Here is a 15,403-nt window from a genome sequence, read left to right as displayed (position 1 = left end):
TTGGACATCAGGGAAAAGATGGGCAGTTTGTCAAGTTTGCATAAAACTTTGCCTAGCCGCTAAATCCCCATACCAGACACATTCAATTAAAAACAAGCTTGAGCTTTAAGTACCTTTAAATGCACAGTTCTGCCATTTCCTCTCTATCATTATAGTCAAATACTCTGCTTATACTTTCCGAGGTTCTGACAGAAAATGGATTGAAATTGCTAGAAAATTACACAAGATAATGTAACTTAAAAGGGATGGAAATAGAAGGTTTGTCTGTGTGAGACTCTAAAAAAAAAAAATAACAACCCAGAATAAAGCAGGGAAATGTAAATTGCAGGAAATCCATTGCAGCACTTAAATATATATGCAAATGTTCAGAATGCACGCTGGAAAATTAATTAGCTCGCTTTACTTTGCTGATGAGGTTGCAGGAGGAAAAATCTATGTGGTTTTAAAGTTTGATTACTCGAAAATTATTTTCATTTAGAGAAATGATTATACATTAAAACGCTCTCTCCTGCGACTGACAAAACATCAAGGCTTAAGGTGCAACAGCATCTCAAAAGCATCAGCAGGGCTGCAAATCTACAGCGCTACTGGCCTAGTTTATTAATGTATCGGGGAAAAAGCATTAAAGTACTAAAATGTTCATTAAAAGGATACAATTCAAACTATTAACAATGACTTACAAAGCCACCCACAACTCTGCTCCCGGATATATCTCAAACCTTGTCTCAAAGTATGACCCTAACCGTCCCCTCTGCTCCTCCCAAGACCTCCTGCTTTCCAGCTCCCTCGTCAACTCCTCCCATGCTCGCCTGCAGGACTTCTCTAGAGCCTCTCCCATCCTCTGGAACTCTTTACCCCAACCTGTCCATCTATCTCCCACTCTGACTGCCTTTAGTTGATCACTAAAGACTCATCTCTTTAGGGAAGCCTATCACTAGTCAAACTAACCACTGAACTCTCTCGCAAACAATTCATCTCCACACAGCTACCTCCTTCATGCATCACTTCACCCTCCCTTTTAGATTGCAAGCCCTCACTGGCAGGGCCCTCCTTACCATCTTGTCTTGAATTGTATTGTAAGGTCTACCTTATATTGTAAAATGCTGCGCAAACTGTTGGAGCTATATACATCCTGTATAATAATAATTAAAGTAGTATTAAAAACACTCAAACTTTTTCAGCTCATCTTCCCTGAACCTCCTGTCTAGTATAAGATCACAAAGGCCAGCAACTGTTCATCTACTAGCTTGGTGAAGGGATGAGGAAGGAAAGCCTGGGGAGGGTGGTACTTGATTTGCTTTGTCTGTGTGTTTGTGGAGACACACACAGCTTACTAACACACACACACACACACACACACGGGTGACTGCATATGGAGTCTGCAAATGACTCTGTTTGAGAAAGGAGTCACTCTAAAACAGAAAGTCACGACCAGCCCATTCTGCCGAAAACTAAAACTTTTAAACATCAAGGAGCAGGTCAAGTTAGCTGGTTTACCGCTTGGCTGTGAATACAGACCTGAACAGCAAGATCTCAGATTACATATAGCGTTGTGTTCCATTCAGAACCTTATTTGAATGCAAAACAAATGAACAAACTCAACCAGGACTCTGAAAAGGTTCTCAGATCTCCCACATCTGACCTCACCTGTTCTCTCAGACTGGAGAGCCGCAGCCTTGTTCATAAAGAACACTCCGATCTCATTACGGATGTTGCCGAGCCTCTTGAGAACCTGAGTTTTCTGGTCTGGGTTTTGGTCCTGGAGCTGGGTAATGATCAGGATTTCGTTGGCAGCTTCATAGCATTTGCAGCTAACGGAGAGCTGGCATTCCAGGTCAGTGATCAGGTCAGTGACAAAAGAAAATCCTATAAGACAAAGTTTCAGGATTACTAATATAATAACTACAGATCAGCAGTGTATAAACAGATCACAACTCCTTTGTGACTACAGGCAGTCCCCGGGTTACGTACAAGATAGGGACTGTAGGTTTGTTCTTAAGTTGAATTTGTATGCAAGTCGGAACAGGTACATTTTCCGCCCCTGCCACCAGCTATACAGGACTACAAATTCTAGCAATACTTTATACAACAATGCAGAATACCATCAGCTTTGTATAATGTTGTATAATGTTGCTGGATTTTGTAGTCCTGTATAGCTGGTGGTATTCAGCGTTGCTGTATAATCACGATGACCCATACAGCAGGATGTGGCTGCCTGGCGGTGCCTGCAGAGTCTTGTATTGGCTCCGCCAGGCTAAACAGTTCTCCTAAATGAAGTTGAAGGCAGTTGAACAGCCACCTGTGTGCATTGGATCCCCGCACAGCAACCGGCGCCGATACATACAGCTGTCACTCAGTGTCACCAACTTTTGCTGCAGTTCATTGTACAAAGTTTTTTGACAAGGATGGTATTGAAGAAAGGATGGTATTGAAGAAAACAGCCAGTGTTGCCATTTACCAGTGTTCACAGCATACAGATGAAGATGTTAACTTCAGGGGAAGAGAGGTCCTCTGAAGTCTGACAGGTGGTGCATGTCTAAAAACACTGCACACTCAAACATGAAGGGGGATCAAGGCAGCAAATCTCAGAGGGCTATTCACAAAAGGGTGAAGAGTTGGAGAAGTGATCAAGGACAACATAGCTGATATGGAAAGTGAGCCGATTTTGAGAATTGTTCCAAATCAGCTATTTTGTCCTATATTGTTCACTTCTCCAAGCTCTTCACCCTTTTGTGAATAGCCCTATCCGACTTCAGGTAACTTCACATCCCTGATTAAAGGCAGTGGAAGTTCAGTTGAAAAAAAAAAACAAACGAAAAAAAAAAGCTACCGATCGGCATGCTTTCGGACAGAAGAAACTGTGTAAGTCTGAATGCTTAGTGGTGATGAACTCACTCCTCGTATGCACCTCACTAGGACATGCTGCACCAAAGAAATCCAGCACAACACAAAGCAGTCAAAACACAGCTTCTGACCTACCATGTGTACCGCCCAATGACATGAACCTACAAACACATCAACAATGACAGTTATCAGCAGACCTATGCTTTGAATGTAGCTGCACATGCGCTTTTGGACTAAATGTAAATGGAAACACTGCAGAAAAGAACATTGGTATGTAACATTGCATTTTTTTTTGTTAGTTTAACATGGGCTTTCAGTGGGTTCTAGGCATTTGCATGTGTTTTTGATGAGTTTGCAGATCCAGAGCAGGTAAAATGGGGCCTGCTGCAGTTTTTTTACCTGCTCTGGACCTGCACACTGCGATGTGAACTGGAGCTAAAAATACCATAGGAATACATTGGATGCAGTTTTGATCCGGTCTGCACCTGCTCTGCGCTTGGTGTGAACTAGCCCTTAGACTGTTTTTAACTGACACACAGGAGAATGCAGTTCTGTAGTTGGTTTCCAATCTGTAATGTACCCTGCACAGGCTACAAAGCTTTCAGTCTGATAAATGCAATTGTGTGAGTTGAGCTTGTATGGGTTCATTGAACGCACTGATGTTAAGAGACATTTCTGCTTGTAGGCAGCTGATGGCAAGCGACTCAAAGGAGAGGCAAGCCTCCCAGCTGGTCTCTGAGTGACTGAATTTGGCAGTGGAACAAGCATGGTCTCTGTGAGGCTGGAGTTCTACTTTAAGCCTCCTCTATGAACGAGTGGTTGTGGTGCTCACCATCACAGCTAGATTCTCTGTGAAGACTGTGCAGGATCTCCTGGTCATCCTTTGTCTGGTAATTGTACTCCTCGAAATACGCAGCTCGGTTGCTTGCGTTTTGGGCCAGCATGAGCTGGATGTCTCCACAGAGAGCGAGGTACTGGCACAGCAGCAGCGTGACGTCAGAAACTTGGCTGGTACACAGGCAGCTGTAGGCATCTACAAAGAATGAGAGTATAATGTAACAGCACTGAAGATACTGATTCATACGTACTTTGTACGTATCAGCACATCACAATTTGACATGCATGCATCTCTGACAAACAAGGGGGAAGAGCCATCTGTCGTCAACATTTCCTATCCAAACCTCATACTGTGTGAATTGTGAACTGCATAATAATGAAGCTTTATTCACACACGTTTAGACGAGGTGGTCACACACACGCACGCACACGCAACAGCAATATAAAAAAATTAGATATATATACGTTCCTAAAAGAGAAATAGAGTCTGAAAAATTGCTGACTTCTCATTCTGCTAATGCTAGCTGCCGGGCTGTTATGCTGACCCTCTGGCTATAAGAAGAGTCTCAGAACAAGTATAGAGAAAGGACGTTTTGTTTTTCCAAGGCTAGGGTCACCCCTGCACTACACGACGACGCGCGTCCCGGGTATCGTGCGGTCCTGCACAATGGAGGCAGCGATTGCCGCGCGGCCCCATTGATTTTAATGGGGTGACATCCATGCGGCAATCGCAGAAAAAAAAAAAAGGTACAAGTGCTTTTTTGTTATAGCCGCGATCGTGTTCGGAAGCACGGGCGGAATCGCGGTGGGTATCCGTGCGATCCGCCCAGCACGACAGGGGTGCCACTAGAAAAATAATGGCACCCACAGCGCGATCGGTTCACACATTGGCGAATCCTGACCGCGCGGAATCGTGCACGATTGCCGCCCTATGAGGTGTCGCCTAGATGTGAACCTAGCCTCAGACCATCCAAATCTGCACATTAATTCCCGCTCAATAACTCAGATTACTGAAGCCAGTGAGTTACTAGCAAAGTCAGGTCACTAGCATTTTCCTGAAAGAGATTAACAGTGGCAAGCTCACCTTCAATTCCTGTCTGAATGTCCTCCATCACTCATGAATCACTTCTTCCCCTGATCCCCATCGACCTTGGCCCCCCTGCATTCAATCATGTTGTTCTCAAGCTTTATGTCAGAAAACACATCTTTGCCATCCCTTTATGCATGCGTGCATGATCAAGCAACCAATCAGAAGACTGCACAGCTAAGGTCTGCAGCATGAAGTGGCTAGCAGAGAGAAGCAGGCATGTCTAAAGGCATCAGGAGAATGTGTTCTTCTATATCAGGGATGGGGAAAGTCTGGCCCTCAAGCTGTGGTGAAACTACAAATCCCATGATGCATCTGTCTCTAGGAGTCATGCCTGTGGTTGTGAGACTCTTGTAATGCCTCATGGGATTTGTAGTTTCACCACAGCTGGAAGGCCGGAGGTTCCCCACCCCTGTTCTATATAATGATTTTGAAAAAGATCCCAGGCAGAAAGCTGTGACAGTAAGAAGAGCCTGCTGGCTCCTCCCACCAAGCTCCGAGCAAAGACACCCAGGAATTATATCAATTTTAACTGCTTGTTGATTGGAAGGGGGGCAAGGGAAGGTATTAATCTTCAACAATTACCCAGTAGGTACGTCTTTATAAATATAGAAAAGAATCTATACATCTCTTCTGCCATCATTTTTGTTTCCCCTAATTTTACACCGACAGCCACACATATGCAGCTCAGCATACAATCCCGGCATCTTCTGTGTACCAGGACAAAACAAACGTGGGTACGTCACTTGTGGCCAGCCAATAAAGAACTCTGGACCTGTGAGAAGATGGCACTGGTGATGACAGAGTGGATGTCTCTTCACTGGATTGGGCCAGTCTGTCATAAAGTGCAAATATGCTGTACGGACATGTACATTATGGTAAGATCGCCTGGGGAGGGGCAGAATAATAATAAAGGTCCGCTTTAATCAAGATCCTAAAAAAAAAAAAAGTCTGTTTTATTTACATTATTTTAGGTTTTCACTTCATCATACGGCTCAGTCCCAGGTCTCCATTCGAGCCAGTCTGCCGAACAGGAGATGATTACTGTTGTGGGGTCCCTTCAGCTATCCTGGATTCCTCCTATAGAGGATCCTATCGTGGGCACATGATGCAGTACTATCTTGCCCTCTAGCGGACACTACCTAGGAATATACATCCAGCTTATTTAGGCAGCTGGTTTCAATCAGAATCATTTACTCTGACACCTATCCAACAAGGTCATTAAGATAGCAAAATATTGAATATGATTTTCAGCAAATCTATAATCATAAAGTAGTAGCTTATATTTATTATAGGTGTTCGGATAGCACTGACAATTTACGCAGCACCTTTTACAAATCACACCAGTCCTAGTACTGAAAGAACATACAATCTAAGGTCCCCATCTTGTATGTATGTATGTATGTATGTATGTATGTATGTATGTATGTATGTATGTATGTATGTATGTATGCGCACGCACACCAAATTACTAGGCACAAATTTAGACAGGAGACAAGTAATCTGCCAGCATGTTTTTGGAGTGCCCAAAGGAAACCCACACAAGCACAGGGAGGACATGCAAACTCCATGCAGTGTTCTGACCAGGATTCCAACCAAGGACCCCAGTGTTGCAACTGTGCTGCCCCAATCGAGTTTTCCAAGACTGGGCCTGAGGGCACTTGCTTTGTGTATGGATCCTGACAGCATGAAGACAGGGATATGTTCTTCATGTCAGGCTGGACAATATTCGCTACAAGTCTAGCTTGACTGCTAAGGCATCATCATGTCCACCTTGAGGAAATCATCTAGAGCCATACTTGGCATACAGAGGTGGCACTCACAGGCTGGCGCTTAGAAAAACCGGATTCATTAGCATAAAAGGTAGTGCTTTACAATGCGAGTCACTTGCTCAGATAATTCAACATTTTCCTTATGCAACTTACCGTAACATTGTAACGCTAACTTGATATATCGCAGAGCTCGTCCATATTTCTGCAGGCTCATTGCAGCATCTGATAACACGTAATAGGCTTTGGAAGCCTTAATAATCAATTGCAGCTTCATTTTGAACTGCCAGGAGCCGGGAACAATCCCAGATCTACTGGAACACTGTTTATCCGTACATTCCACTAGAACAGAGAAGAAAAGGCGGGGTGTATTGTTATTTTCAGGAATGAAGCTTTAACAAACAACTCCATGCAACAGGGAGAATGGCCTAGTGAACTGCTAGTGCTGCTGAACTGGAAACAATGTGCTTGTCAAACTGTTCAGTATAATCTGAATTTTATTTAATTAACTGCAGCTGAATTTGTTAGGCTTGTCACACTTCTGGGTGGATCCGACGCCTCCTTAGTGCATCTTCCCTTGTGTGTGGTCAAGGCTACAATGTGGTCAGCGATAAGGAGGGGAGGAGTGTGTACTATGGAACACAATAATCTGCATTTTCTTACAATAGCAACATAGAGGGCAACTATGACAAGCCAAAGAAAGTTGGAGCCACTCTTCAGGTAGATTTCTTCCATGACGTGTTTAAATGCATAATTTAATGTTTCATTAGCTTAAACCAATAACGTGCAACTCGTTAACGTGCAAATTGTTCTTTGTTTTGTACAGAGTGGAAACCTCTGTCAGGTTTTTTACTGTTGACTTTTTCCCATCGTAGAGAGTTTTGTGCACTTCCTGTCCAAAAGGAGACAACGTAAATGAGTGGCAATTGGCACAAAATGAAGGGAAATCCCAGCTCTGACAGTGGTCACCAGCAGTACAAATGACAAGTGAAAATGTCAAGACTGTCCTCAATTTTACTCCTGGTGACAAGGGTTCCCAGGATAATTAATGAGGTAAAATCTCCCCAACAGGGACACAGACAGGAATAACAACCTGAGTTCTAAGTCTAGGCCTACACTGGAAATTAAATCTATTTGCTACTGAGAAACAACCGCTTGTTGTGCAGCACAATGAAATCAATGTGATGCTAATGTCAAGAAGCAACAAAGAGATTTAATTGCCAATTTAGGCCTAGCCCAGTTCCTATCTAGACTACATTTTTCCACTTATTTTGGCTGCCGTTATATGTTATTTGCTACTGCACAACAAAGCCACTCATCCGTGCTCTGGGCAGCCAACTAGTAAATATTAGGGGGTGCCCAGGTTAGTTAATAAAATGGCACCTCTAATATCAAAAACGTCTCATTTTAAAATGCACAGAAAACATTCTGGGCATCTGGTTTACAACATCTGTTATACTGCTGATTAGTATCGCTCCCAGTTATAGAACACGAGGCAAAATAGATCATAGTTTATGTACTAAGTGGAGGTCTCCCTTAGTGACACAGCTGCTTGGAACATCCTGCTACTCCACCAATCTAGACATTCAGTTTCCTCCAGCACAAGCTACATACTGCCAACAGAACATCCAGCTCTGGGTTAGAATTCAACAAAGGACCAAAACAATAGGACAATAAAAGGAGATCTGGATGCTGAGGCAGCAGCTGGAGAGAAGAAAGTTTTCAATAGAGTTCCAAGGAGTAAAGAAGACCTTGAAAGGGCAGATTCACATCATTTTCCGGATCAGATCTGGTGCGGAAAATGGAGTGGCGTGAACTTGCACGCAGTTCCACTACATTCCAGAACAAACAAAATTGGACCGGCAGTATTTTTATGGTCTGGAACAGACTGCGCTGGTGTGAACAGAGGCCAGAAATAGCATAGGGATACATTATGATGCATTTTGTGCCCGGAAACAATCCGGACATGTGTGAATGGGCCCCTTAGGGTTAAATGCAAACATGCTTCAGGCTTGTAACATCTACATGGAGGGACAGTGGGAACACTTACTTTTGTGTAGGAATAATTGCATCTGTTTCTCCAAGCACTCAGAGACCACATTTGCAGAATCGTCTTGATATTTCAGCGGGATGGGAGTGTTGGGGTCTGCTGCAGGCAGCTCTCCTTCTTTCTTAATACTCGCGTCAATAGACTTGAAGCCCTTAGGGGAACACAGACAGTTACAGCTGTTAGGAAACATACTGAGAAGACCTACTTAACACAGCAAATCATTGACAAACTTACCTCTAGAACATAGCCAAGCACCAATCTGCAGCGCTCCTCTGTGTCACTGCACACTGGGAAAGCACAGCTCGGCTGAAAGAAACAGGGATACAAAAAAAAAAAAAAAAAAAAAAAAGGAAAACCACAGGTTACTATCTGCTCCACACACAATGTATATTTCAGTTCTGAGGTTCAATGCATGCTGAATTACAATAAATAAGAGTAAAAAAGTTGCAATTCATGGGAGAAATATTCTTGCCTTGGGACACTTCTACTTACCCTAATCTGATGAGTGGACTTGTACTTTTCAGGAACGGAGAGCTCCCGGACTGATTTAATGACAGCCACAGCCTTGCTGTCTTCAGAGGGGTTTGGGGTGGAGCTGTAAGCTCCATTTTCATCACTGTCCCCCATCTCATCCTCTTCTTCCTCTTCACTGTAGCTCTCATCAGAGTTTCCATTGGAAGCGGCATCTACACCTTCCTCTTTCTTTGGCTCTAGCTGGAAAAGCTCGGAGAGCATGTAGTTGGCTGAAGCAATTATCTGATAGAAACAAAACAAAAAAGATAGATATAGAGATAGATAGATAACAAGCAAGAGTTTTTTTATATCCAGCAACTATGCTGGTACAACTGGGATAAGCCCTCCACCCCAAAACAAAATAAAAACAATTTTTTTTAATAATAATGGGGAAGAACAGCACGACATCGCCTGTCAATAATACTACCGCCATTCTATAAAGTTCTTCATCGTGCCTGTTCCTGGGAAGGGAGGTTATGTACAACCTATTACCTAGTCTGTTGGACCCCTTACTAATTTTTGCACACGAAAAAAAAAATTGGAATAAGAGGTCAGTCCCGAGAAAATAGATCTCTTAAAGCAAACATTGCACTTAAACACAAGGTCTGCTTATGTGTCAGCCTCCCACCCCCCCCAATTACATAACACAGGAGGAAAAAATGTGCAAATTAAAAAAAATACATAGATACCTTATTGCCTGGCTTACCTGTGTGACATCACTGGGTCTTCTTGGAAGATTCTGGGAAAGCTGAAGAACCCAAAATTCCAAAAAATACGCTTTGCTAAAGCATCATAAATTTTAGATCCTGAACTTTACCAATATCCTGCTTTGAGACCCAGTTACATCATCAGCAACAGAACAAGAGGAAGCAGCTAAAATCCAGAGAATAAGTCAAGTTTTTCTTTTTTTCTTTTACTGATTTTCTCCAGCAGGGGGGTTGCCACATAAGCTGACCTTAAATTTTAGTGCGAGGCCTGCTTTAAGAAATATCCCAGACCCCCACACCCTGACACTAGGTCTGCAGCCACCCAATATAGTAAATCTGGTTCACTATCAAACTACAGGAAGCTGGAAATATTTCTACACTCATCGTCACCAGTTAAGTCACAGAAATGTACTTCACTTGTTCCAGTGGTTATCACAATTTTGCCGCCTACCTTGTTTTTTTCCTGAAGAATGGGCCATGGTGCAAGCTGCAACATGGTAACTGGCACGCTTATACAGTAATACCTCGGTGCACGAACGCTTCTGTTCGTGAACAGGAAGTTCAGCAAAATGTTGCTTCTGTTCGCGAATGCCAAATCAAGTATTGAACACGCCTGCGGCCATCTTCCACCATCTGACACGTTGTCGTGGCTTCCTCTAGCCGAGATTGCGGTCGCAGACGTAACTTTTTCAATAATCGATTATAATCGATTATGTCGATTAATTGTTGCAGCCCTACTGTACAGTATTATTCAATCCAGCATGGCTCCAAATAAAGTGCAGTGCGGTAATGAATTTACATATGGTTCAGAACGGATTAACCTTATTTACAATGAACCTTATGGGGAAATTTGATTCGGTTCGCGACCAATTGGGTTCGCGACCAGAATCGTGGAACGAATTAAGTTCATGAACCGAGGTACCACTGTATAAAAGGTCATATAACAACATGTTCACTTCTGAGGGAGAATTGTACACATACCTGAGGATGTCTTCCTTTATCCACTAACTTCAGGCAGTTTAATAACAGGGTACGAATAGTTCCGTAATGTTTTCTATTTTGCGTTTTCTTTATCATCATGTTACAAGCCACCCTAAGTAATGAAAAAAAGAACAAAAGATCACTACCATGCACATAGCTGCCAATAGATGGCACAAGCGTAGACTTCTACAGAGCGAGGATAAGCACACAGTAGATCAGCTGCCTTACAGGAGCCGTGGTGGTTTTTGCAGCCGTTCCGCATCATGATGAATATTTTACAGAGCAGAATACCGGAGAGGATTCGGTTTTCGGTTTTGTTTATAAATGTACTCTAGGGAAATATCACAACTGACAATGATTACAAATACAAAAGTGTTCAAAGTCGTAAAGGCTTTTATTGATATTAGTGAAATAGGATTGAGGGATGGGTTTTAATTACACAACTCATCAGCAGTTAATTATACTTCAGCGGCTCTTTTAAAATCCCGCTGAGACAATGCTCTGTACCACTTGTCAATTTCCCAGATCTTCACACACAAATACTAGAACCTGTCCCAGCGCAGAGGGCTACATTGAGCATGTTGAGCCATTATAAATGTGAACTGACAACTCAGAAATACACTTGTGGCTATAAAATCACATTGTGCTGCTATGCGGTGTAAGGGCTAAAAGGTCAAGATCTTTTCCACCCCTTTTTTGTATCCCTCCTCATCCCTTTTCTCTCATCCTCCCTCCCTCACTCTTTAATAGGATAGCGCTTTAATATTTTTTTCTCCTTTACTCTGGCTGCTACAGGGTTGTTGGAAAACATCTCATCTGTTCCCCTTGGAACCTTGTTAGTTTTCCCCACCCTAAGCAGAGGCACCATGCACATGTTTTCAACATATCATCCATCCTTGGCGCTGCCATCCTCATGCCTCGTTCAGCTGCGTATCTGACAAATGCAGGACTATACAGTTGTATACATGCAGAAAATGTTATATTGTTATTATCTTGTTTTTGTATACCCCATTCCCTGAATCAATATATCTTCTCACATCCTAAATGAAAAATGTTGAAGAGTGAATTAAATCTTTGGTAAAATAAATGACTATGAGGCTTAAGGAGTAAGTTAAGCCGACATTTTTCTTAATGTCACATAACATCTTAGTGACAAAATAGAGCCCTGGCAGAAGACAAAGCAAAAGACCATCAAAACACTAGTAATAATACGACTTACTTGTAGAGGAGAACAGCCACTGGCATGGTAAATGGGTTCTGATATTTGTCCTCTGTATCTTCGCACAAAGTAGTGAGGTCATACAGTTTCACTATGTCACTACCACTGGCTGCCAAAAACACAAGAACAACATATGATGGTCATCAAGCTGCAACAATCCAATTATCACAGCAGGAGGATATATACTACTGAAACACTATAGTACAAGCGCAAACCAAAGAGGTCCCTGGCACACTTTCAAGCTAGGCAGCAAAACCACTAAAGCTGGACATACACATAGATTTTCTGCAGATTTTCAATGGTTAGATGGAAAAAGTGCAATAGATTCCTCCATCTACGCTAAACTGTGTGGATAGAGGAATCTCCCAGTGGGCCAAGCTTCAGTATCTTGCAATCGGCCCCGATGAACAATGCCTGTCTCCAAACAGATTGTTCAGGTATTTGACAGCCAGCAGGGCTGACTAGCAAGATACTGAAGCTTGGCCCAGTGGGAGATTCCTCCATCCACACAGTTTAGCGTAGATGGTGGAATCTGTTGCACTTTTTCCATCTGACCATAGAAAATGGGCAGATAATCTATAGGTGTATGGCCAGCTTTAATAATCTGTTTCAGCTACTCGGGTTGTATACATTTGAAAATACTGTATATGTGGGAGCCACACAGCTGCATCAAGATACCTCTGAACCGCTAAACTATCGATGTACTCAACTATGGAGGTACAGCAAAACACCAGACTTTGCATTTGCAAGGCAGGTAAAGACATCGATTGTTGCTTCTGGATTTAGTGCAGTCACACACACTGAAAGACATCAGTCGCCCTGCAAATGCAATGTCTGGACTTTTGGTGTGTTGCTGTACCTTTAAGGCGGTTGAAGGTTCTCCAGGTGAGCTTGCTCTGGTCTCTATTTAACAGAGCATTCATAAAAAAAAAAAACTAAAATGATAGCAGCAATTCCTTAACAGGGCTGAATTGTTTAGACTTGCGTTGGGGAGCAGTTATACTATATACAACAAGACACTCATCACCTTTTCAATATTCATTGCATACTTTTATTTTTCCAACTTCAATTGGGTTTAAAAAAATAACCTGAATAGCTATTAACACAAAAAAAAAAACGGAAAAAAAAAACACCACACACCATATAAATCTAAATACTCACACTGATACAAAATGAAATACACTGCCTGGGCAAAAAGTCACACACTCGAATATTTCGTTGGAACGCTTTTAGGTTTGATTGCGACACAACTTCACCAGGCATTGTTCTGATAAGCTTATGCAATGTCACAACATTGATTTCCATTCAGAGTTGCATTTATTTTTCACCAAGAACTTGTAGTGATGATGGGAGAGTCAGACCACTGCGTAAAGTCTTCTCCAGCACATCCCAAAGATTCTCAATGGGGATAAGATCTGGACTCTGTGGTGGCCAATCCATGTGTGACAATGATGTCTCATGCTCCCTGAACTACTCTTTTACAATTTGAGCCCGATGAATCCTGGCATTGTCATCCTGGAATATGCCCAATGTGCCATCAGGGATGAAATAAATCCATCAGCTAAATCCATCGGCGTGATCGGCTTTGCGCCGATCACGCCACCCCAGCATTAGGACTGCGCTGTCACAGAGTTCTCAGTCACTGTCTACAATCAGAAGCAAGTAGGATGGGCCCCCATCACTACTACTGTGATCACATGATCAGCAAGCCCCTGCTTTAACCCCTTCGTGACTGACGACGTACAGTGTACGTCGCCAGCATCGGGGCTGTTTAAACAGACTCCCGGCAACTTTTGCCGCCAGGACTCTGTTTATTTATTGATTTTTTGGGGTACTGCAGTTTTTCGCCATTTCACGGTCGCACGCAATCTGTAAAATGGGCATGTTGGGTATCGTTTTACTCGTTGTAACCTCATCTTTTATATTTCATTAAAAAAATGGGTAATTTGTTGTGTTTTGGGGCATTTAATTAAATTTGTCACTAAATTTTGGGGTATAAGGAGTTGCGCTAATATTGCGCAACATAAAAATTTTCAACTACCACCATTTTATTCTATAGGGTCTTGGCATTCAGAAAATATATAATGTTGGGGGGTTTTACGTCATTTTCAGGCCTAAAATGTGGAATATAACATGGGTGCAAAAATGGAAAAAAGGGCCTCAGTCATGAAGGGGTTAAGATCCCCTTCAAGTTCTGGATCCCCCAAGCAGAAAGGGGTTATGATTTATTAAACTGGTTCACATGTTGTTACTGATGCCAGTATAGTAAGGGCAGGATAAAAGGAAAACAGTCACACTCAAAAGGACAGTAAATATCCAGATTTGAAGTGGAAGTTAAAGAGCTGACAGAGGAAAAGCAGTCATAACCTTGTCATGTCTTACCTTTAAACAGCCAGTAAGTGTGGCCTTCTTTGGTGCAGTTGGACTTTAGGAAGGACAGGATATTCTGTGCTATGTCTTTGATCACTTTGGTGGAGAAGTTGGAGTTCTCCAGATTGGGGATATCTTCTGTTTTAATCATCTCATATTTCTGCAAAAGGTAAGAAAACGTTAGGCAGAATCCCTAGAATCCCATCTGCTACATTGAAAATGTCATTAGAATGTATGTACAGCTGAAAAGTGCATCAAATGCTGAAGAAGATTTTTCATCCAGAATAGCTCTTTAAGATTTGAGGTAGCAAGGACAGGAAAGTTCTTTTACAGAGAGCCGCTTTTTGTTTTTATGTTAAGGCAGAGTCACTTTATATTAAAATGCATGCTATTTGAGCTTGTTCTCTTCCTAAGCATTATTATAACAGTAGGGCAGTGTATAAACAGTTCACGTTACCTGCACAATGCCGTTCACATGAAAGCACATGACAAGTTCAGGTACGTTACAGATCAGATTGTCCAGCCAGTAATCAATCCCAGTCAGCACATTGATTGGCTTGTTATTATCCCTAAAAGAAAATAAAAAAATATCACAAGACATGACACGACACCTGATTTAAGACTTTACCAGTGAGAAAGGAAACTCATCAGCCTCTGGCATGAGGAATACGTTTACAGCTTGCTGTCTTCTGCAATATCATTGACTCGAAAACCTTCAGAAGTCAATTCACACCAATGCAAACATGTATTTTACATGTTCTCACAGGATGTTTGAAAATAACTTAATTTTTTTTTTAATGCATTTTTTTCATTTTAGTTTCCAAGCAAACCTCATGTCAAGGGCTCACACTCTCTGCATGTGATTATGGGCAGTTTTTTGTTTGTTTTTTTTACAAACACAACTGTGGTGAAAATGCAAAATGCAATATAGCTTCAAAAAATGAATCGTGGGGCAGCATATTTTTTTTTATTGTCAGTAGACTTGTTCCTGTGCTCTAGCACAGAAACAAGTCTACTGACAAAAAA

At 42.2% G+C, this 15,403-nt stretch overlaps 1 protein-coding gene across 1 annotated transcript in view; it reads right to left on the bottom strand.

Moving 5' to 3' along the window:
• Nucleotides 1–15,403, bottom strand: part of EDRF1 (erythroid differentiation regulatory factor 1) — a 56,466-nt gene that overhangs the window by 26,130 nt on the left and 14,933 nt on the right. Inside the window, exons 8-17 of the mRNA XM_018558902.1 lie at nt 14,835–14,946; nt 14,390–14,537; nt 12,008–12,116; nt 10,789–10,900; nt 9,080–9,343; nt 8,822–8,893; nt 8,588–8,738; nt 6,694–6,879; nt 3,677–3,877; nt 1,648–1,866 (exon numbers count right to left, since the gene is read on the bottom strand). Coding sequence (XP_018414404.1) covers nt 1,648–1,866; nt 3,677–3,877; nt 6,694–6,879; nt 8,588–8,738; nt 8,822–8,893; nt 9,080–9,343; nt 10,789–10,900; nt 12,008–12,116; nt 14,390–14,537; nt 14,835–14,946 — 1,574 coding nt within the window. The remainder of the gene's footprint in view (nt 1–1,647; nt 1,867–3,676; nt 3,878–6,693; nt 6,880–8,587; nt 8,739–8,821; nt 8,894–9,079; nt 9,344–10,788; nt 10,901–12,007; nt 12,117–14,389; nt 14,538–14,834; nt 14,947–15,403) is intronic.

This window comes from Nanorana parkeri, unplaced genomic scaffold (genome assembly GCF_000935625.1).
Source record: "Nanorana parkeri isolate BGI_ZX_2015 unplaced genomic scaffold, ASM93562v1 scaffold2, whole genome shotgun sequence".
Lineage (NCBI taxonomy): Eukaryota > Metazoa > Chordata > Amphibia > Anura > Dicroglossidae > Nanorana > Nanorana parkeri.
The sequence above is the reverse complement of the archived record's forward strand: the minus strand, read 5'-3'. Positions and strand labels throughout refer to the sequence as shown.